Raw genomic sequence first — 22998 nt, forward strand, 5'->3', positions numbered from 1 at the left:
TAGAAAGTTGCTTTGAATATTTGTGTTCCAATCTTTGTATGGACACATGCTTTAATTTCTCTTGGATAAATACCTATGAGTGGAATAGCTGCATCTTAATGGTCATAGGTGTATGTTTGATTTTTTTAAGAAACCAACGAACTGCTTTGTCTATTCCCCATCTGTGAAAACACTCTCTCATGCACCTTTATTTTCCTTCAAAGCCTTTACTATTATATGTTATTTATATCTTTCTGTCTGTCTGTCTGTCTGTCTAGCTAGCTACCTACCTATCTGTCTGTGTGCCTACTTAAATTTTGGCCTGTTTTTTCTCTCTCTCTCTATAATAGTTCTCTCCAGGATGAGAAGGACTTTTTGACCACGAATAGGTATTCATGTTACCTAAAACTCAGTGGGTGATTGTCTCAGAAGCCTAATACATATTTAATGGATTGATAAGTGGATAATGGATGGATGGATGGATGAAAGAATATTTCTCTTCACATAGGCTCTGCATGTTGGAAGTGGTTTTGACTTTTTCTTTGCCATTTCATGTTCCATTTTATACTCTGTTATGCAAAAGATAATACAGTTGGCCCTATGTATCCACAGGTTTTGCATTTGCATTCAACCGACCACAGATCAAAAATATTCAAATAAAGGAAATCCCCAGAAACTTCCTAAAAGCAAAATGAATTGGCCATAAATTGAGCACTATGCTGAATCCATATGAATGAAGTAATCTGTAGGCATAGCCTGCTGTGTCCTATATGCAGACATAGGTTATATGTGAAACACTCTGCCATTTTGTATAAGGAACTTGAGCATCTGAGGATTTTGGTATGCATAGGAATCCTAGTACCAGTCCCCAGTGGATACTGAGAGATGACCATAGTTGACTTATCCTCAGTGTTTGTTTCTTTTCTACTGTGTATAATTTAATACAAAATAAAAGTATTAATCAGCTCTGTATTAATTTATAACAGATACTAGCAGATACCCTGGCTAGTGTGGCTCAGTGGATTGGGTGCCAGCCTACAAAGCAAAGGGTTGCTGGTTCGATTCCCAGTCAGGGCACATACCTAGTTTGCAGGCCAGGTTCCCAGTAGAGGGCACACAAGAGGCAACCACACATTGATGTTTCTCTCCCTCTCTTTCTCCCTCCCTTCCCCGCCAAAAAATGAATAATTAAAACCTTTAAAAAAAGGAAAGAAACCCAACATGATATGAACTCAAAGAGCATTTAAACATCTAAGTTTATTTTGTGGTTTGGCAATAAAAATAAAATTTGGTTCAGTAATCCAGGTACTTGCAGTGATATTTTAAAAATTATGTAAGATCTCAAGTAGAAATTGTGCTTGAGAAATGACAATTTCAGATAACAATTTCAGATAACATCCCTATATAGCACTGCATAAATCTAGAGCATGCCATTTGTATTAGAACCTGTAGGAAGGGTGCCCCTGGCGGTGAAGAGTGCTAAAAGCAGCATCGATTTGCCTCTGCTTCCTCTTCCTTGACCTCATTCCTTTCTTTCCACCATCGTACTGAGGTAACTACCATGCTAACTTGGGTGTTTATCATTTCCGTGCTTTTAAAAATATTTTTCCTAATTGTGTCTATCCATAAATAATAGAGTTGTCGTACTTTGCAACTTTCTATTTTTGCCAGAATTTCATGTTTGAGATTTGTCCATAGTTAATTCATTTTAAATGCTAGATAGCATTCCATTTTTAATATGAAAGGATTTATTTACTCCTCCAGTTATTGCACATTGAAGTCATTTCTGAGTTTTTGCTGTTATGTTTCAATAAGCATTTTTATACGTTTTCTTGTGTACCTATTCAAGAATTTCTGTAGGCTACATACCAAAGAGCAAATTCGCCAGATCATAGGCTATGCACATTTTCAACTGTAATAAACATTGTCAAGTTCTTCTTGATAGTTGCAGAAATATATATGCCTATCTGTAGTATATGTGAGAACATCATCTATTTCACAAGCTTATAGTATTTGTTATTATTTGGCCTTTTAATTTTCCTTTTATGGATGTAAAATTGTATCTCAGTTTTATTACAGTAGCTTTTAAGATAATGTTTTCCCAAGTGATTAATTGATACAAATTTAGGTGTATAAAATAAAATTTTTTTGCTCTTTATTTTTGCTAATAGTATGCATTTCTCCTTTATTTTTTCTAATTATGGATTATGTATTTTGGTAGCTCTGGTGGAAGAGGTGTATTTTGCACAAAGGGAACGTGAAGAAGCTATTATGTCTCGACTACAATTAGCCAATGAGGAGAGAGATGAAGCAGTCGCACGAGCCAAGCAAATGGAAAGGTCTCTAAAAGAGTATGTACACATTTAAAGCTATCCATGAGATTAGAAGCATTTATGAAGAGCTGAATTATGTGGTTACATATTTGGAAATGTTGCTGATTCTTGTGTGTTGCAGTGGTAAATTCCATATTCCCACAGTCTTCCTAAAACTTTTAGCATGCTATAGTAGTTTGCATATCAGGAATAACAGTTGCCACTCTCTTTCCCCCGGCCCATCCCCTACTTGCCAAAAAAAAGAAAAAAATTCACAACCTCCAAGTGCAGTTACTTCTTCATAGTTCTGTTGTAGATACGCCTATTCTATCTTCCTTTGTAACTTTTCTTTTCATCCCTCTTTCTTATTATCACTTTCTTGATTTCTTTCAGCTCCCTGCATTCTTTCTCTGCGCTCAGCTTCATATGTTCATTCCTGTTCTTCACTACATTTTACTTCTTTAGCTGTGGCTCTTAAACTTCAGTGGCACCTGAAATGGAAAGGAGCCTGAGGATCTATATGTTTAACAAGCAGCCCAAGTGATTTTCATGTAGGTAAATGATGGATCACAATTAGAGAAACAATGCCCTGGAAATAAGTAGGTCACCAATTTTAATGTGAATTCCAGTCACTTGAGGAATTTTATTAAAATTCAGATTTTTGTTCAATGGGTCTGGAGTGGAGCCTGGTATTCTACCTTTTTTCAAGATCCCAGATGATGCAAAGGATGCAATTCTAAAGGTCCCACTTTTGGTAAAAAGACCCTACAGCATCTTGAAATATATTACTTGTAAGGTAAATAAAATGTAGTACAGTATATTATGATCCATCAATATACTTACTGTGTGTTTTCTTTGCTCAACATTGTGCTAGGATCTGGGGAATCAAGTAAAGTCCTAATTAAAATATGGCTCCTCAGGGAGACAACAAGTTATTAAATAACTAACATGACAGTATTCAAGCTATGATTAGGTAATGTGATTTGTTTTGTTTTTTTTTTTGCTTAGATTAATGACTTAATTTTTTGGAAGACTGATAGAGACTTATTGTAAAGCATTAAACCCACTGAAAGATACAAATAAAGGAATAAAATATTTTACCTAAATTCTATACTACCTTCTCCAAAATAACTATCTTAATAGGGAAATATCATTCCAAACATTTCTCTTTGCTTGTATACTTAAACACTATTATCTAGAAGGATGGATAGTGGGTGGTAGAATGGGTGCATAATTTGATAAAAATCAAATCATTCTCTACGTGTTTTATTTGAGAGATATCATAGGATAGAGGTTAAGGGCAAAGATTCCAAATCCAGACATCTGTCTTTGAATCTTGGCTCTGTCGCTTCATAGCCATGCAGCCATGGACAAATTACTCAGTCTCTGGGACTCAGTTTTTTGGTCTACAAAATGAATAAATAGTGCCTGTTTTATAGAGGTCATTATGAGGACTAAACAATTTAATAAATATTGAAAAGTACCTGACTCGTAGCAAGTGCTATCAATATGTAAGAATTTACTAGTAATAATTAATTGAAGTGAAACTGAAGAAATATTTGAACTTTATGCAATGTTTTCTCCCAATAAAATATATTAATTCCCTAAAGAGCCATCTAAATTTAAGAAAAGAGAGTGAAAAACATTAAGGTGTTGGATTGTCAATTTTGTTTTCCATTTTTGGAAACATGCAGTGTTTCAATTAAACAAAATTTGACTCTCTGTTATGAAAAAAATAAATAATTTTAAACTTCTTTTTTCTTTTTCTTTATAAATTCTACTTCTAAAATATTTGTAAAAGTTGTGTTATATTTTATGGCTAAAGTGCCCCCTTGTTTTTTATTTGTAATCTTTAAAAGGATTGAATAATCAACACTGGCACTTTTATCAAAAATGACATTTTTATGCCTGAGTTTTTTATTGTGAGGAATTCCTGGGCAACAGAATTTCATTTTCAAACAGTTTTTTGAGGAAGGGCTCATATCTCTGGGTTAACATTCTCCAGACTGGTTGTGTGTTATCTTTATATCCAAATGGGTTATGAATAAAATTACTGGGTTACGTATTTTTTATTCTAAACATTGTAAATATCTTACTCTTTTTTTTTTTTTTTAGAGTGGCTGAAAAGAAATCTGTGGCCAATCAGATTTCTTTTTCTCCCTTGAGGTGGTTTGTTTTTTCTACCTGAATACCTGAAGGAATCTTTCTTTATTCTCGAAGAACTTTAGGATGTTTGTGTTGATTATTTGGAAATAATATTTTTGGAACCTCAACATACCTTTTTGAGAACTATTTGATTTTTTATTTATTTCATGGAAATGTTAGATTTGTGGATTTTCTATTCTGTTTTTTTAGGTTTTGTATCCTCAAGAATCTAGTTATTCTTATATTAGGGCACTTTTGTCCTTTTCTGTTATTTGTTCAATAATTATTTTAATCCCTTTCTTTTTCTCTGCATTTACTGTGATAATGGCAAACCTTTTCTTTATGTTAACTAGTAAATTCAATTGTCACTATTTCCTTTCCTGCTATTTCTGGTTCATTTATGAAATTATTTATTTATTTGTTTGTCTTTCTAAACTTGTTTCCTCAGACTTCCCTTGTGTTTGATGACTTTAACAGTTTACAGGAGTACTAGTCAGCTGTTTTATAAAATGTCTTATATTTGGTTTTTCTGAATTTTTTTTCATTGTTAGCCTGAGGTATTGGTTTTTTAGGAGCAAGTACAGGAATGAAGTGACATTCTCATCACTTTATTTCAAAGTTATATGTTGCCAACTTGACTTAGAACTAATGATGCTAATCTTGATCTTGGTCAAGGTGGTGCTTGCCATGTATCTCCACTATAAAGTTACCTACCTGCGTTCCCCTTTCATACTCTAAGCAAATTACTTAAGGGCAGCCCATATTGAAGGAGGGAAAAGAAAGGAGGTTAGTAGAGCTCTACTTCCTGTGGGGAGACTGTCTATGTAAATTCTTCAGTGCTAGAGATCTGTCTCTTCTCCCTTATTTATGTGCTTATTTATGTCAGTATGGACTTATAGATACGTTTTTAGAATCTAATACTGCTTGGAGCATTCCATCTTTGGCCATTGTAAACTCTTTCAGTTGGTTTCTGTATCCCTTTGACATGCCTTCATCTTTTTTATTTTTTTTTAGCACCTTCTTACTTTCTGTTGCTTCAGGATGCTCCAGGGTCATGTTTTATAGGATTGTATAGAGATATGACTCCTCCCACCCCCGTCCCTGGAGTCAGCCATTGCTCTAAGGAGCCCTGATTCCTTTTATTGGAAAATGGTATTAGAAACCAAGATTGGATGCCAGGCGAGCTCATTGTTGCTGGGTATGATTTCTTGTAAATCCAAGAAGAAAGAGCTAGGAAATATATGTATGTATACTAACTGATGTATATATACATAACTGCAATTTTGATCTTATCCATCTGTATCTTTATTAAGCTAAACCTAAATTCATACTAATGTCTCTGATTCTAATGCAGTTCATCCTAGCTTTCCGCTTTTTTCTTATGTGTAATTTTCCTTTCCAACAGTAAGAAACCTGGCTCTTACCCCACACCATCCATTTACTTACATATGTACAAATTAAGGTAGATGGTAGAAGTAGAGGGTAAAAAAATCAGCATAGAAGGATGGGCTCAATTTATATATATCAATGAAAGAGAGAATGAAAAAAACTAAGAGACCAATTTAATCAGCATTTTGAAAAAGTTTTCAATATGTATGCAGATGGTAGTGCCACATTCAAGATAGGGGATTAAGGAAGATACAGTTTTAAGAATGAATTAATAAATTTCATTTTTGATATGCTTAGTTTGAGTTGCCTGTGAAAATCGGAAATATACAAGTCCTGTAATGTGTAATTGATTGATTGACTCTTTGGGTAAGGAGTCGACCAGTTGGAGATTTTTTATCTACAAAGCATGAATATTACCGTGTACCTCAAGGAGCTTTGATATCGCATAAGAAACTGATATTTTATCTGTTTTGGATAAATTTGATTTTTGAAAAGCAATACAATGTATTCAGGAGCAAGGTCCATGAATAAAATTGGTGAGCAATCTAGGTGACAAGATTTATAGTCAAATTCCATGTAAGTATAGTACTGTGTGGCAATTGATAAATTGAACGTAACAGTACTTGCAATCTCCAAAGAAGAGTTGTAAAGTTATAATGGAAGCATTACTAAAATAAGAAAGAAGGTATGTACTTTGAAAAGTATGTTGAAAAAAACAAATACGTACATAAGGCAGCCAGACCATGGAGTAAAATTCCAAGCCAGCCATCAAACAAACAAGCAAACAAAAAACCATATGGCACCAGCAGGTGTTTTTGTAGATGTAAACAAACTAATTCTAAGAGGTATATTGGAAAGGCACAGGTACTAGAATAGCCAAAAAATTCTATAATAAATGAACAAAATTAGAAGAGTGACATTATTTAAGACCTACTATAAAGATTCAGTAGTCAAGACTCTGTGCTATTTGCAAGAGGATAGACATACAGATGAATGGCACAGAATAGAAAGTCCAGAAATTAATCCAGACAAATAGAGTCAACTGATTTTTTATGCAGATGCAAAGGAAATTTAATGAAGAAATAATAGCCTTTTCAACAAATGGTGCTGAAAAAAATGTTTATATATTAAAAAAACAAAAATGAAAGCAGAAAACCTCCACAAGTACCACATACCTTACACAAAAAAATGAACCCAAAATAGATCACAGACCTAAATGAAAAACATAACATTTATAACTTCTAGAAGAAAACACTGGAGATAAGTCTGTGTGACCTTATATATGGCAATCAATGAGTTTTAGATTCAATACCAAAAGTATAATCCATGATAGAAAAAAATCCATACATTAGATTTTGTCAAAATGTAAAACTTATGTTCTGCTAAACACACTGCTAAAAGAATTAAAAAAACATTGTAAGAAAATATCATATCTGATAAAAGACATCTAGAATACAGGGTGGGGCAAAAGTAGTTTACAGTTCATATGGAAAATAATACAATAATTATAAGTAATAATACAAGCATAAACTCTATGTTTCCTGTACTCCCAACTGTGCACCTACTTTGCTCACCCGTGCATGTATTAGTGTGTCAGGTTCAGTTCTGTTTGCTCAGAGCGCAGAATTGTAGCCCCAGTGTAGGAAGAGGGTAGACATTAAGAAAATGACCACATCAATACTTAAAATAACGTTAATTAATATATATTATTGGTACTTAGGGACAGTTTATAGTCATCTCTTAATAAATTCTAATCTAGGGCTACATGTGGTGAGATCAAGAAAAACCATAAGAAAAAAGGAAGAAAAACAACAAAGACTAATATGTGAATAGTTTTAAATAGCACTGTACAGGTTTCTTTCTACTTAGCTGAAGTCTATAGCTTCTGAGCTTTCAATAGCTCACTTAGACTAAATCCTTGTTAATATGGCACCAGTTTGTAACTGAACTTTGCTGACGGAAATCACATTTGGAGGTGTTGAGTATAGGTTGAAGTTATATATAAATTATTTCACATCTCTTTTTGTTTTAATACACTATTTTGATCCCACAGTCTTCAAATTCCTTCTGTCTTCTTTTTTCTCTTCTCTTTACCATTTCTAATCTACTTTGCATCTTTATGTTTAATGTCTGTTTTATTACTCTGCCACTTCTCTGTCTTCCCTTATCCCTTGAATCATCAGCGCTTTTTTCTTTTTTAATTTTATCTAAAAAATAGGAAAAAAGCCAAAAGGATTGAAGTTAAAATGACTTACATATACATACTAATACAGACATGTTTACATAGGTATATTCCAACTTTTGAGATCATGGTATTTTTTTCCATCTCTTTATTATTGTTGTTGTATTCTTTAACATATTAAGGATGGTAGCGTATAAAAATGTGACTGAGAGAATTGAAAAAAAACAATTCATAATTTTCTGATTAGCTGATCACTAGTTCTTTTATCATGTGAGGTCAAAGTTTAGCTTTTTCCCATTGAACAAAGTGAATGTCTATACGTTCAGAAAGCAAAGACACGAAAGACATGATATTGAGTGATTTAGGGATAAATCAAGAAATGTGACATTTCATGCATTGGTCTTTTCACTGAGAGTGCAAGGTTGTCAGTCAGAATTTGCATGGTATAGGAAATCAATTGAAACTTGAGCCCATGGATATTTACCTCAGCAAAATTCTTACTAATTATCATGACTATGTCTAGTTAGACTGTTGTAGGCATAATTTAGAGTATACAGAAGGTTGAGATTCTTGTGTATAATTGTAAACCTCATATTAATTATGTATAATTTATAGTTCCTCAGATGTTTCCTGAGAAAATAATGGTATTATTTTAAGTCTTTATTAAGCCAGTAAAGCTTTATATGTTGTACATCTACTAGTAAACATTAAACCTAAAAAATTATTTTATATAAAAAATTGAATGCCTTGTATAGATGTTTTATATTGTCTTCTTTTTTCTCAAGGTCTATTTTTATCTAATTTTTGTTTCTTTTAATTGATAAAGTAAGTTATGTACTTATTGTAGGACTGAATTTAACGTTCTGAAAACCACTTTTTTTGATGATTAATCTTTAACTAGGAAATTGAATGATACTGCTCAGAAAAATATGTCAAATACGCAAAGTTGGCACTTACAGTGTATTGACATCAAAAATCTGGTCTCATTTTTCAATACTGTGTATTGGGGATCAGCAAAGGGAGGACCTATGGTACACATTCAGCCTTCCTCCTGTTTTTGTAAATAAAGTTTTATTGGAAAACAACCACACAAATTCAGGTACATATCACTTATGGATGTTTGTGCTACAAAAGCAGAGTTTAGTAACTGTGACAGAAAACATATAGCAAAGCCTAAAATGCTACCTGACCCTTTGCAGAAAAGTTTTTCTGATTCTTGCTTTCCGTAATCTGATTGAAACTAAATTATAATGTAGTTCATCTTTGATATCTATGACAAGTATTTTCTGAGACTTTTAAATGAATATAGAGAGAGAAATGCAAGTATAGGCTTTTCTCTTTCCAAATTTATGTTTGTATTGAAAGTTACTTTGTTTCTAGGTAAATTTTAAATATCTAGTTAAACATTTGCTCATTGTTATTAAAGTTTTATTTTTCTCCAAATGATCATTTATTACTGGCTTCAATTTTAAAATATAATTGAGCAAGGCAAAATGGAGATCCAAACGTTAAGTGTTTGGCTTGGGTCACTTATGCCCTGCATGTTGGACCTGGCATACTTACCAAACATTCAAATTCATTCATCAGCAGAATGATAAATCACTACGTATTATGTACTTTTAAGGGCAATCACATAAATTATTTATAATTTGAATGTTAAATTCATGTGCCAGGAATTTATTATAACCTTTGATAAGAAAATTTTATTTTAATTTAAAAATATTTTAGTTGTTCGTAGGTAATTTTGATATTATACTACATACAATTTTCTGAACCATATTCTGTTGAAAGATGCTAATTTAAAACATTGAAATGTCTGTGTTAATGTAGTAATTTCTCACATTGCAGTGGCTGGGAAAAAAAACTAAGTATTACATAGGAATTCTATAAAATTTTTGTTATGTTGATATTTGGAATATACATATTAGGTAACATATCTATATTGTTATTTTTCTTTCCAATCATATTTAATTCTTTGAAACAGAAAAGAGAGATTTATAACCTTAAGAACTAAATTATTTTTGTAAAAGTTGCCAGTAATCTACCAATCTGAATGTTTAATTTTAATGTATCTTTTTATATTTTAAATTATCAAGTTTAATTTAATTATTAAGTTAAAAATCTTAAGTTGAGTCATCTTTGGCAGTTTCCATAATTAACTTAATCTGATTTTATCAAAAAAGAACAACATTAAAGTAAATATTCCTCACCACATATACTTTCCTTTAAAATCATATTTAGCCAACCAGTAACTGATGGTTAAATGCCACTGTCGCTTTTCAAATACTTTTACATGATCATACATTAACTGTAAGAATTCTGTTGTTTTACACTTTTCCACTATGTTTTTTAATTGAGTGAAAAACAAGCGAGTATCATCACAGTTCTTGTAGAACAATCTTCCATGAAGCAGGATATTTGGAAACTGTTGATTTATTTTGGGAGAATAAAGAGAGAAGATGTGAGTGTTTGCCCTAGTTGAAATGTGAATCCAAGTAGACATTAGTAGTCTGAGGCAGAATACGTTTATAAAATTCAAAATTACTGTACCTTCCTGTTAACCTATACTGCTTAAGTATGTATAGAAATAGTTTTTTGATATATTTCTTTTCTGTTAAGATGCAGTGTTCTAAAATTTATACTTTCCATCAATGTAGCTATTTTATTGAACTGTAGGGTTTGGAACAATTTTGAAACAAAATTTTTAAGTGTTTTCTATTATCTTTTCCTAGTATCCCTTTTTTGTGGTAAATGTTAAATCATAGGTGAATAGAAATTGGGTGGGGTCTTATACAATCAGGAGCTTGGATTTCTAAAATTTTTAGTATGATTTTAAAATAATTGAGGATATTTCTAAAATCTACATCATTTTACTAATACCTGTTAAGATTTTTATTTCATTTACCCAATTTAATGGTTGCCTATATTACATTATGGACATTTTCTAAGATATGTTATTTTAACTTTTTTTGTTTTTACTACATTTCTTAAATTCACCAACATCAACAGTCATTTCTGTAAGCACCATGACTCCTAAGACAAAGTGAATTTTATGAGGGGGTCCAATTTGCTTCTTTTGTCCTTAATTGACTAATTCTATATATGTCATGAAAAAGAAAAACAAATATTAGTCTTCTAAAAATGTGGTTCAGCTTCGGTCAGCCTTTCTATATAGTGAATTTGTTATAAATAGATAGCAGCAGGGATTTTCAGATTGAATGTAGTAGTAATTATTTGTCATTGCTTTTGAGGTAACATAGTTAAAATTTGTAATTAAAATACTTGTTTTATTTGTGATGATGTCCAAAAAACAGAGGAAATACAGTTTCTGGTAGGAATGGAAAGTCCAGGAATAAATATAATGATGAGAATGAGTGCTTCTATCACTGGGGAACTTTCTTCATCTAAGCACATATGAACAATTGATCCTTGTAGTCATATATAGCAGTAAACATTAATAACTTAACAGTCTGAAGTCAGTGCAGAAGATATGGAGCATTATTGAAAGATGGAGTCGAGCAGGTGGCACTTTAATATGTTCAGTGTCATGGTTGACTCTAAAGACTAGTCGAATGAAATTACTTGAGGTTCTAAAGATTTAAAAAGCGAACTCATTTTGCTGCACTAAGGAAATGCTACTGATCAGGCTTTCTGTGTCCCTTTTTTCTAGGCTAGAAAATATTAACCCTGAAGAAAATGACATGGTAAGCCATTCTCTGAGGAGATTTCTTGATGTCAGTCTTATATCTTAGAGGCTTAAGTTCAATTGAGTGGGTTTCAAGAACTAAGATGTGGGAAAAAGAAGAATTGACACACTAATAATGTACATCTTTGCTGCAATATGAAAATTCAATAACTTCACTCAGTCAATTTACAATTCACATGTGCCTATTAATTAAAACCCTATATTAAATAAAATATATTAAAATTTCATGTCTGACTAACATATAATGGTGTTGGTAGACATTACAGGAATTACTGAACAGAATAAACAATGCAGACACAGGCATAGCTATTGAGAAGAATGGAGCTATAATTGTGGATAGAATCTACAAGACCAAGGCATGTAAAAAGAGAATAACTGCGGAAGAAATGAATGCAGTGATAGAAGAACGGGATGCTGCTTTGTCTCAGGTAACTGCATGTATCTGTAAAAGCATATACTTACCATTTCCCCGTCCTTTACCATTAAAAAATGACTTTCCCCACATATTCTTAGTTCAAAGCAGTTATTGCCATATAATTAACATCACAGTGATAGATATGTTAAAATGATCACATCTTTTGTTATACAAATACATTCTTCTTCAAATACATGCATCCTCATTTCTTAATAAACTCCTAGCTTGTTATAAAAAGCATAATTATATTCTTCAATGTAATCACTTCTATATGAGGCTCCTTACTTGAGTCACAGTTTTGTGAGGCCTGAGATTGTATCTTCATTACCTTTTTATTCCCAGTTCCTAATTCAGTGCCTTTTAGTAAATATTGATAAATGAATCAAATTATTAGTGTATTCTTTCCTGAACATTGCGTACACCTTCCTGCTCTGACTGAAACCTGATTACCTCCCTGAGGGCACTGCTTCTGCGGCAGTCCTCTCTCTCAAGTAGTGATTGTATTCCCGCCCACAGTGGTTACCCCAGCCGCGGCAGAGGCTTGTTCCTCATTAGTGTTTTTAGATCATTGTTTCACCTTCCTCTATAAACACCTCCAGCGTGGAACCTCAGACATCAGATTATACCAGTACATACCCCTGTTGCAGTTGTGTACACATTCCTATGTCCCTTCCCTCATTTCTTAAAGATTTCAGGATCTCTTTCACTCTCTTTGACCTACTCCTGTCATGGTTCTTGATGATTTAAATATCTATGTAGATTATTTTTTTCATATCCAGTCTCAATTTCAAGCATCCCACTTTCTGACCACTACTTACTATCTTTCCAGCTCACTTGCTCTAGAACTCTGGCTCTAGCAAATTTTCAACATTACTGACACCTATTTCTGTCGATCTTACCCCACCCATTCCTATCCCTGTAACCTCTTAGGTCCTCACTTTCCACTTTATCTAGCTTAGATGCCATGGCTCACTATAAATATCAGCAACTTGAATATAATAAGACCTTAGCCTTCTTGGCCCTTTCTTTCTTTGTCTTGCTCACCTGGCAAAACCTAAGCTTTGTAAGTTTATCTTTCTGCCCATTCTATACCTTCACAGATTTATATGGCAAGACAGTATCACTTTAAATCTGCCGACTGAACTTACCTTACATACATGACCACTGTCTTCAAGTAGGCCCTTGGTTTTACCTGACAGTCTTCTTGCTTTTTGTTAGTCCATTTATTCTTCCCTCTAGAGGGCTATTTTATTTCTTTTCCTTTCTTCTCAGATATCTATGCTCTCCTTCCAAATGAGAAAAAGAACGTCTGCTTGCCTGCACCATTTCATATACCAGCCTGCCTGCATTTGCACTGGTATGCTCTGATTTTTCTTTCCTTCCTTCCTTCCTTCCTTCCTTCCTTCCTTCCTTCCTTCCTTCCTTCCTTCCTTCCTTCCTTCCTTCCTTCCTTCCTTCCTTCCTTTCTTCCTTTCTACTACATGCATCTGTTTAATGGCAGCCTCTATTTCTACACTAGTTCACGTCTTTTCTTGCCTGATTAAGGTTATCACGTAACTAGTCATCCCTTTCTCTCCTGCTTCATAAAATGTTTCCTATTAGTTCGTTTCTATCAATGTCTAAAATTCTTTAGTATCTTTCATCGATACTAGTGTGGTGTTTTGGTAAGTGTTGGTCTTCTTGAGGTTCACCCAGCACTTCTTTCCTTCCCAAACTGGGAGCTGCATACTCACTACCCCTGACAGATTCTGTACTTCACTGCTTGTCTCCTCAGCATTGTAAATCTGTGAAAGACCCATTATTCTTCTCAGAGATTGTTTAAGACTTAGTTTTTTAACTTAAAGCCCCATGCAGGTTTGGGATTTAGCAAATGATGTGAGGCAGAAACAATTCTCAAATCTGCAATTTTGTCACTTCAGTATAACTGCCAAAAGTTTAATTTCCCTGTCCTCCAACAGGAGCCAGCCCTCTCTGTAGTTGAAGCCTGACTTCTCTGTCCTTGCTCATGCCTTCAATTTTTAAAACTAGGGGGTGGAGGAATGACCATAGATCTTCAAATCACCTCTCTCCAGAGGTGAACCGCCCTTCAGAAATTAGTCACTCAGGTCATTGTTGCAGCAGCAGCCTTCAGATTATATTTTAATTTATCTGGCTTGTCTTATTCTTGGCTGGAGCATTGTCCTGCCACAAATGATCTCATCCTATCTAGATGTGGAGATCTGACATTTATCTTCCGATTAGAATTGGAAAACAGTCCTTAAACTTCTAAGACAGGCAACTGTTTTTACCATTGTGGTTTTTCTACCAAGTGTATTCAGTCTTGGATCATTCAGTTTGTTGTTGAAGAGATAGCCGAAACTATTTTTATGTACTTGGAAATAATTGTAGTATAAAGTCAAACATTTGATCTTTTATCACTTATTTTTTAAATTAAGTAAAAACAAACACATAGAGCCTAATTAAATATTGCTTGCCATTCATTCCTACTTCCTCTTTTCTTTACCTACTGCCTTTCATAGTATAAAATATAAAGAAATCATCGATACTTGGTAATTTTACCGGCATGTCTTTATTTATAAATAGTTATTGTTTACCACTGCACATATATTTATTATGTTGAATGGAGAAGCAGTTCTTCTTTATTTTAATTATTTTAATTTACATATTTGTCAAACTCTCTGGCCCAAGTGGTATTCATTATTATTTTTGTCATGATCATTGTAAAGGTAAACTTTTTAATTACTGTCTTATAGTTCTCAATGGAAACTTTTTTTACATAAATTTTTTTAAATAAACTTTTTATTTTGGAAGTTTTAGATTTACAGAAATGTTTCAAAGATAGTAAAGTACACAGTGTCTATATACCTTTCACCCAGTTTCGGTGTCCCCTGATTTTGCCATCTTACATTACTGTGGGACAGTTGCCAGAATTTAAAAACCTACATTAGTACATTACTGTTAACTCCAGACATTATTCAGCTTTTACCACTTTTCCATTAAAGTCCTTCTGTTCCAAGATTCACTTTAGGAAACTGCACTGAGTTTAGTTGTCATGTCTCCCCAGTCTCTTCTTTTTTTTTTCTATGACCTTTACTGTTTAAGGATACTTATCAAATATTTTGTGGATTGTCTCTGATGTTTTTCTTAAGATTAGACTGAGATTTTGAGTTTTTGAGAAAATGTCAACAGATATTTCACGTAAACTTTAAAATTATTATTTAGCATCAGATATTTTTATTTTTTAATCCCCGTATGTTTTTACTGATGTTTTTATTGATGAGAGAGGTCGAGAGAAAGAAACATAGATATGAGAAAGAAACATCGATTGGTTGCTTCCTGTACGTGCCTGACCAGGTTCTAATCTGCAGCCTAAGTATGTACCCTGACCGGGAATTGAACCCACAACTTTTTGGTGTATGGGACATCACTCCAACCAATTGAGCCACCTGGCTAGGGCCAGGTGTTTTCTAATTGTACTAAGTCTTCTTTGTAGTACCAGAAGAAATTCATTAGTCCCTTTCTATATAGCTGTTGGAAATCTTCACATTTTGTGATAATTTATTGATTTTGATACATTAATTAACTATATTTTCTAAATCAAGTTAAAATCACTTATTTACTTGAACTGGCCCTGTTAAAACCTTATTTTTTTCAGATGAACTCTTATACTCTTATTTATTCAAGTTCTTCTTATCTTTTTCTCTTTCAAATAGAAAATTTAAAGCCTTAAAGTCTTTCATAGGATGAATTAAAAGTTTTACAATTAGCATTTGTTTGATTAAGGAATTGTTTTACCCTCTCATATTTGTTCTTTTATGTCATTTTCTTTGGCCCATTAGTGCTCGCATATTCTATTCAAATTTTAGAAGTAACCTATTTTTTTAACTAATTTTCTCTGATCTTAAGTTTTATAGAGCCCTAGAAGCTCTCTAGTTAAGCAACCCATAAATTGAGGAATTTTATCTGTGACTAATGTTCAGTTTAGCCAAATACTCATTTCTTAATGTCAAGCCATTGTTGCTGTTATTGGCCTCAGAGGATTTCACTGTTTAATTACATTGCTTCAAATATATTCAGGCATCTATGTGACCACTAATATTCAAAGTCTTACAGGCTAGGCTTAGAGACACAATTGGATCCAGGTCAGACATCAGTATGCAACAGAAGAATCATAGAACTAACCAGGATCGGCAATGTATTAGCTTTTAGAGCTGACCTAATTGTGAGCTACAGTAATTAAGTAACCATATGTATGAGTCTGGGTTATCCAGAAAAACAGAACTAATGGGAGAGAGATTTTCTATAAGGAATTGGTTCATGCGGTAATGGAGAATGAGATTTCCAAAAGCTGCAGTTGGGCAAGTTGTATACCCAAGAGAACCAATGCTGTATTTCCATTCTGAGCCTGAAGGCCTGGAACCAGTAGAGCTGATGATGTAAGTTCAATTCCAAGTCTGAAGGTAAGAGAAGAGCCAATATCCTAGTTTAAAAACAGAGGAAAGAAAATCTTCCTTATTCAGTTTTTTATTCTATTCAGGCCTCCAACAGATTGGATGAGACCCACCCACATTGGGGAGGGAAATCTGTTTTACTCAGTCTACTACTACAAATGTTAGTCTCATCCAGAAACAACATTAAAGACATACCCAGAAATAATGTTTAACCAAATATCTGGGAATCCTGTGGCCCAGTCAAGTTTTCATATAAAATTAACCCTCATACCTTTCTTAAAGAGTTCTGGCTAAATTAAGTTAGTTTTGATTTACAAGGATGTGTATAGATAGGCAAGGGCTAGCAGCAGGAAGATTTAGTCTTTATTGATCCTTGTAGTTGATAGGATAACATTATAGAGATTTTCATTAATTAGACCCCAGCTGGATCTGGTGCATAGGTGAGGGGCCCAGTCCTTGAGAGCTGAATAAATTAGACATGGGAATGAGGTTGGGATATGGACTTCAGCCAAATGAGCTGGGGTATTAGTAAAACATGTTTGAAACACTAAAGCAAGATTTGCAATACAGAAGGAATGAAGGAAGAAAGTGGTAAATTCTTTGTGAACATGGGTGTTTGGAATCTTCTCCAGGCATAATGGGTAATATGCTTATGGCTCTTCAACTAATTTCATTCCCACTAACTGATAAGGATAGGACTTTGTATTGCCAGGGTGGGTCATGATTAGTTCATGAACTACATGAAAAGGAGCTTACAAGGTAAAAAACTATTAGGATCGGAGCACAAGCTGGCAAGAGCAGAAAGTAGCACTACATTCTCTTTCCCAGATTAAACATCTCAGCATCCTTCAATCTTTTCCTGGGTTTCCTTTTACTTTCTTGTTTTCTAGATGCTAGCTTCAATTTGTTGGTCTATCAAAGCTGAGTTAGTCATTGTAAATTTCTATTACCTGAACACCATACAGAGAATCTTCACTCACTACTATATTTGGAAATGAGTCGTTCCAAATACCAAAACTTTATATCAACTCTTTTAATTTGTGCACTTTTATTTATAGTTTTTGTTGTTGAAATAGTTCTACAATATTTAAGTGCTTTCTTTAAACAAAATATAATTAGCACACCTTATCTGATAATTTATTATTTTGTTTTTGTCAAATGCTATAATGAAAACTTATCCTGAGGCCCTTTGGGTCTAGCATTGACAAATGCAAAAAGCATGGAAAGAGCAGGAAGTAATCATCAGGGAAACTAAAGCAGTTCAGCTAAATATTTCACTATTTAGGTTCCTTCTCCTCTCTAACCTACAAGCAATACCAGGCATTAAGCTCCAGCTCTGGCAATATGAAAAATAAACCAAAAAGAGGAAAACATGACTGCAGTCCAGTAATGTAATAAAGAAAATTCTAGGAAGACAGCTGAGCAGTGTACAGAAAGTACAATTGGTCTGTTGCTTTATGACTCTATCTACCTTTGAGTATGTTTTCTCTCTCACTTGTTGCTCACGTGTCTGCATATTATTTCAAGCCTAATCTCCTTCATAAAGTTCTCTCACATGAAATGATGCTGTTAAATATTTTCTTGGTACCCACATTTTACCTCGTATGCTATCACAGTTTGAGGAGGGAATGGAAAATGAAAAAGGCAAGACAGTGAATGTATACAGCTTTCTCTCCCTGTAATGGAGGTGGAGATTTTGGCATTACATGGAGAGGGGGCTTATGGTGTCATAGAAGGATTTTTCTTTCTTTTTTTAACGGGAGATTCTAGAACATTTGCTTGGTACATTGATGGCAATGAACCAAGATAGAAGAAAGAGTGATTTTAAGGGAGAGAAAAGATAATTACAGTAGGAAAATCCTGGAGTAGATAAGTAGGTTGAGAGGAGGTAGGATCTAGAACCTAAGCGCAAGAGAAGTCCTTTGCTAGGAATAGGGAAACTACTTTCATTGTAACAAGAACACAAAGATCTTGGATGGATGCATGCTGGCAGATTGATGGATATAAGGGGTGAGGTGTCCTTAATCTTCTCAATTAAAATGCTAAGTTAGTTTAGATTCTCAGTGTGATGGGTCAGTGGATGGTTCTGAAGGTTTATATAAAGAAGAGATAGAGAAGATGGCGTAGGAGTGAATGGGAGTCACGCTGACCTCCTCCCAAAACCAAACTGGAATTGCAACTAAATAATGGAGTAATCACCTGGAAAGCAGTGGAGCGATAGTGGGAGAGGAGCCTTGGTGCCGCGGACATTGGATTCTAATCTCACACATCCCAACGGGTGAGAAGTGCGGTGGAGGCTCAAGAGGGTGGGCTGGGTGCCCATGGGCACTAGCACCAGAGGGACATTGAAACGGCCAGTTAGCTTCCCCCGAGAAGAATGGGGTCTGAATCATAAACAGGAACCCCTAAACTACAGCAGCTAAAGCCAAGACAATACAGACAAAACATAACCCCGAAAAGCTTAGGGGTGCTCTCTGCCAGAGACAGGTGGCTGGGGATGCAAAGAGACATTTAAAGGGCAAACGCAAAAGTTGCAGTGGCAGCCATCCTCCTTGATCTCTGGGTAGAGGCGGCAGCAGGGTGGGCTGGTGCCTGGGAAAAGACTCGTGAGGAAAACTTTGTGAAGAGAACTGACACAGCAGCCGGTGGAGTCCCGGTGATGGCACGCCTCCCACTCTGCAGCTACCATCTCGCTCAGGCATAAGGGAATCAATTAACCTGCCTTTTGTGCTCTCCGCACACAGCTCGTAGGCCTGTGAGCTGCGGGGCTGAGTGCAGACTGGCTGGGAGAGCCTTGAGGAGAGACTGGAGACGGAGGCATTGGGGAAAGAACGGGAGGAGGAACCGGGGAGTCCCGACTCCCTCCCCGTTTTGTAGTCCCCATTGTGGGCTGGAAAGGCGCGACCCCAAAGAGGCAGAAATGGGGTGCGCATGAACCAGACTGCCTGCAATTGAAACGCAGTCCGCACAGGGGGTGTATCCTTGGCCGAAGGGGTCACAGAACTGCCCAGAGACCCCTGAGGAGAGACTAGAAACTGAGGCGTTGGGGAAAGAACGGCAAGAGGAACCGGGGAGTCCCGACACCATCTCCTTGCCGTAGTCTCCGTTGCGCGGGAAGAGGCCACACCCGCAAAGAGCCAAAAGCCTAAAAGCACACATAGACACCCCAAAAACACCCAGTGCAGGCATGCACACTTGCGCCCAGTGACCGGAGAGGGTGGGCGAGCCTGAGTGTGACCCGCGCGGGCTGACGAACGCTTGCACCGGCCGGCAAGGCCTCCCACAGACTGGGGCCTATATGGCCTGCCAGGGAGTGCACAGAGCAGCAAGGACAGGTGTAAATTGACCCGCCTGCCCGTGATTGCGGAGCGGCCCACAAAATTAGTAGAGCTGCCCAGAGTCCCTGGAGGAGAGACCAGAGACAGGATTAACCGGTGAGTCCTGAAGCTGACTTCCTCCCATTTCCGTAGTCCCCATTTGGCAAGGGCAAGCAACGCACCCAAAGAGCCAAAAGCAGGGAAAATACACAATAGAAGACCCTAAACTGACCAGTGCTGCGGAGCTCGCCAGCCGGGGGGGGGGCCAGATGAGTACGCGAGGTTGTGAATAAGCCCCCTGGTCTGGGGCAAGCACATGTGAGCCCAGGCAGGCGGGGTATCCTGCCGCGCTGGGAGCGCGCTCAAGGAGCCCGTGTGAAAGTGCAGAGAGATCCCAAAAAATAGCTCAGCCCTGACCGAAGGGGTCACAGAGCTATTCCAAGAAGAAGTCAGACACGGGCATTAGACTTCTGGAAGGCTCAAACGAACAACCCAAGGCCCTGTAGGGTCAACAGCTGACATCATCAGAGGCAGGCCCAGAAAGAAAAGTAAAGGACAAAAATACTTAACAGACTCTCACAAAAATGGGAAGAAAAGAAGTTCCCCCCAAATGAGTGGAAAAGGTGACTCCCCACAGAGAGAGCTAAAAGAAATAGAGGCAAGGGAACTATCAGATACTGAATTCAAAACAATGGTTCTAAGGAAGCTCAATGAGCTCAGCCAGTTCAAAGATAGCTATGAGAAACTGCAGAGAAACTATCAGGATCTTACAGCAAACTATATCAGCCTGGAAAAGGACATAGAAACTATCAAGAAGACACAACAGGATATGAAGAATACCATTTATGAATTGAAGAACACAGTAGAAAGAATCCAAAGCAGGCTGGATGAAGCTGAGGATCGAATCAGTGAGATGGAGGACAAGGTAGAAAGAGGCTCCCAGAAAAAACAAGAAATGGAAAAATGGCTCAAAAAGAACGAAGAGGCATTTAGGGAAATGCAGGACAACCTGAAACGCAATAATATCCGTATAATAGGGATACCAGAAGGAGAAGGAGAAGAAGAGGAGCAAGGGATAGAGAACCTCCTCGAAAAAGTAATGATGGAAAATTTCCCTAATTTGAGGAAAGGCTCTCATGGATCCAGGAGGCACAGAGGACCCCACTCAAGAGGGACTCAAAGAGGTCCACTCCAAGACACATCATCATTAAAATGTCAAATGTCAGAGACAAAGAGAGAATCCTCAAGGCAACAAGGGAGAAGGAGAAAGTAACATACAAGGGGGCCCCGATACGCCTAGGAGCTGACTTCTCAACAGAAAAACTCCAAGCCAGAAGGGAATGGCAACAAATATTCCAAGCCATGAAAAGCAAGGGCCTACAGCCAAGGCTGCTATACCCAGCTAGGCTCTCCATTAAAATAGAAGAGGAAATATGGAGTTTCCCAGACAAGAGAAGACTAAAAGAATACATCTCTACCAAATCAGCATTCCAAGATATGCTAAGGGGACTGGTTTAAGCAGATGAAGAAAAAGAATGAGACAGAGAGGAACACAGGTACAAAGAGAAAAGATGCGTAAGCTTCTATCAGTAATATCTCTCAATGTGAATGGACTAAATGCCCCAATCAAAAGACACAGGGTAGCTGAATGGATAAGAAAACATGACCCACACATGCTGCCTACAAGGGACCCACCTCAGAGCAAGAGACCTACATAGATCGAAAGTAAAGGGATGGAAAAAAATATTCCAAGCAAATGAGCATGAGAAAAAGGCCGGGGTTGCCATACTTGTATCAGACAAAGTAGATTTCAAAACAAAGGCCATAAAGAGAGACCCAGAGGGACACTTTATAATACTTAAAGGAAGAATCTATCAAGAAGACATCAACATTGTAAACTTATATGCTCCCAATATAGGAGCCCCCAAGTTTATAAGGAAATTGTTGGATGACTTCAAAAAAGATATAGACAGCAACTCACTGATAGTAGGGGATTTCAACACCCCACTGTCAAAAATGGACAGATCTTCCAAACAAAACATTAATAAATGTATTGTGGTGCTGAATGACACACTGAATCAAAGAGACTTAACTGACATATATAGAACCTTACATCCCAAAGAAGAAAAATACACATTCTTTTCAAATGCTCATGGCAGTTTTTCAAAGATAGACCACATGATAGGACACAAAGCAAGCCTCAGCAAATTCAGGAAAATTGAAATAATACCAAACTTTTTCTCAGACCACAAGGCCTTGAAACTCGAAATGAACCTCAAAGAGAAACTTCAAAAACTTGCAAACTCATGGAGACTGAACAGTACACTATTAAACAATGAATGGGTCAATAACGAGATAAGAGAAGATATCAAAAAATTTCTGGAAACAAATGAAAATGAACAGACAACAGTCCAAAACCTATGGGACACAGCAAAGGCGGTCCTGAGAGGGTAGTTCATAGCAATACAGGCTTCCCTAAAAAAGATAGAAACATTTCAAATAAAAGACCTAACACTACAACTTCAAGAACTGGAGAAACAACAACAAATAAATCCCAGAGCAAGTAGAAGGAAGGAAATAGTCAAGATTAGAGCAGAACTGAATGACATAGAGACAAAAAGAACAATTCAGAGGATCAACCAATCCAGAAGCTGGTTCTTTGAAAAGATCAATAAAATTGACAAGCCTTTAAGCAGACTCATCAAGAAAAAAAGGGAGAAGACCCAAATTAAAAATATCAGAAGAGAAAGAGGAGAAATAACAACTGATACCACAGAAATACAAATGATCATCAGAAACTATTATGAACAGTTATATGCCAAGAAATTTGAAAATCTTGATGAAATGGACAAATTTTTAGAAAAGTATAATCTTCCAACACTGAAGGAGGAAGAAACAGAAAGTTTGAACAGACCAATAACAGCTGGGGAAATTGAAGCAGTCATCAAGAAACTCCCAGCACACAAAAGCCCAGGGCCAGACGGTCTCACAGGAGAATTGTACAAAACATTTAAGGAAGAGCTAACCCCTGTCCTTCTCAGACTATTCCAAAAAATCCAAGAGGAGGGAAGACTCCCAGACTCGTTCTATGAGGCCAGCATC

General features: G+C 36.0%; 1 protein-coding gene across 2 annotated transcripts in view; it reads left to right on the forward strand.

The window, feature by feature from the left end:
- MIPOL1 (mirror-image polydactyly 1) overlaps positions 1 to 22998 on the forward strand; it is a 291999-nt gene that overhangs the window by 80838 nt on the left and 188163 nt on the right. For both annotated transcript variants that reach the window (XM_054589247.1, XM_054589175.1), the window contains exons 7-9: positions 2201 to 2330; positions 11678 to 11711; positions 11971 to 12141. In XM_054589247.1, the coding sequence (XP_054445222.1) occupies positions 2201 to 2330; positions 11678 to 11711; positions 11971 to 12141 (335 nt within the window). The remainder of the gene's footprint in view (positions 1 to 2200; positions 2331 to 11677; positions 11712 to 11970; positions 12142 to 22998) is intronic.

Source organism: Pteronotus mesoamericanus, unplaced genomic scaffold, assembly GCF_021234165.1.
Source record: "Pteronotus mesoamericanus isolate MK-2021 breed Mesoamerican mustached bat unplaced genomic scaffold, CSHL_Meso_final contig_100, whole genome shotgun sequence".
NCBI lineage: Eukaryota > Metazoa > Chordata > Mammalia > Chiroptera > Mormoopidae > Pteronotus > Pteronotus mesoamericanus.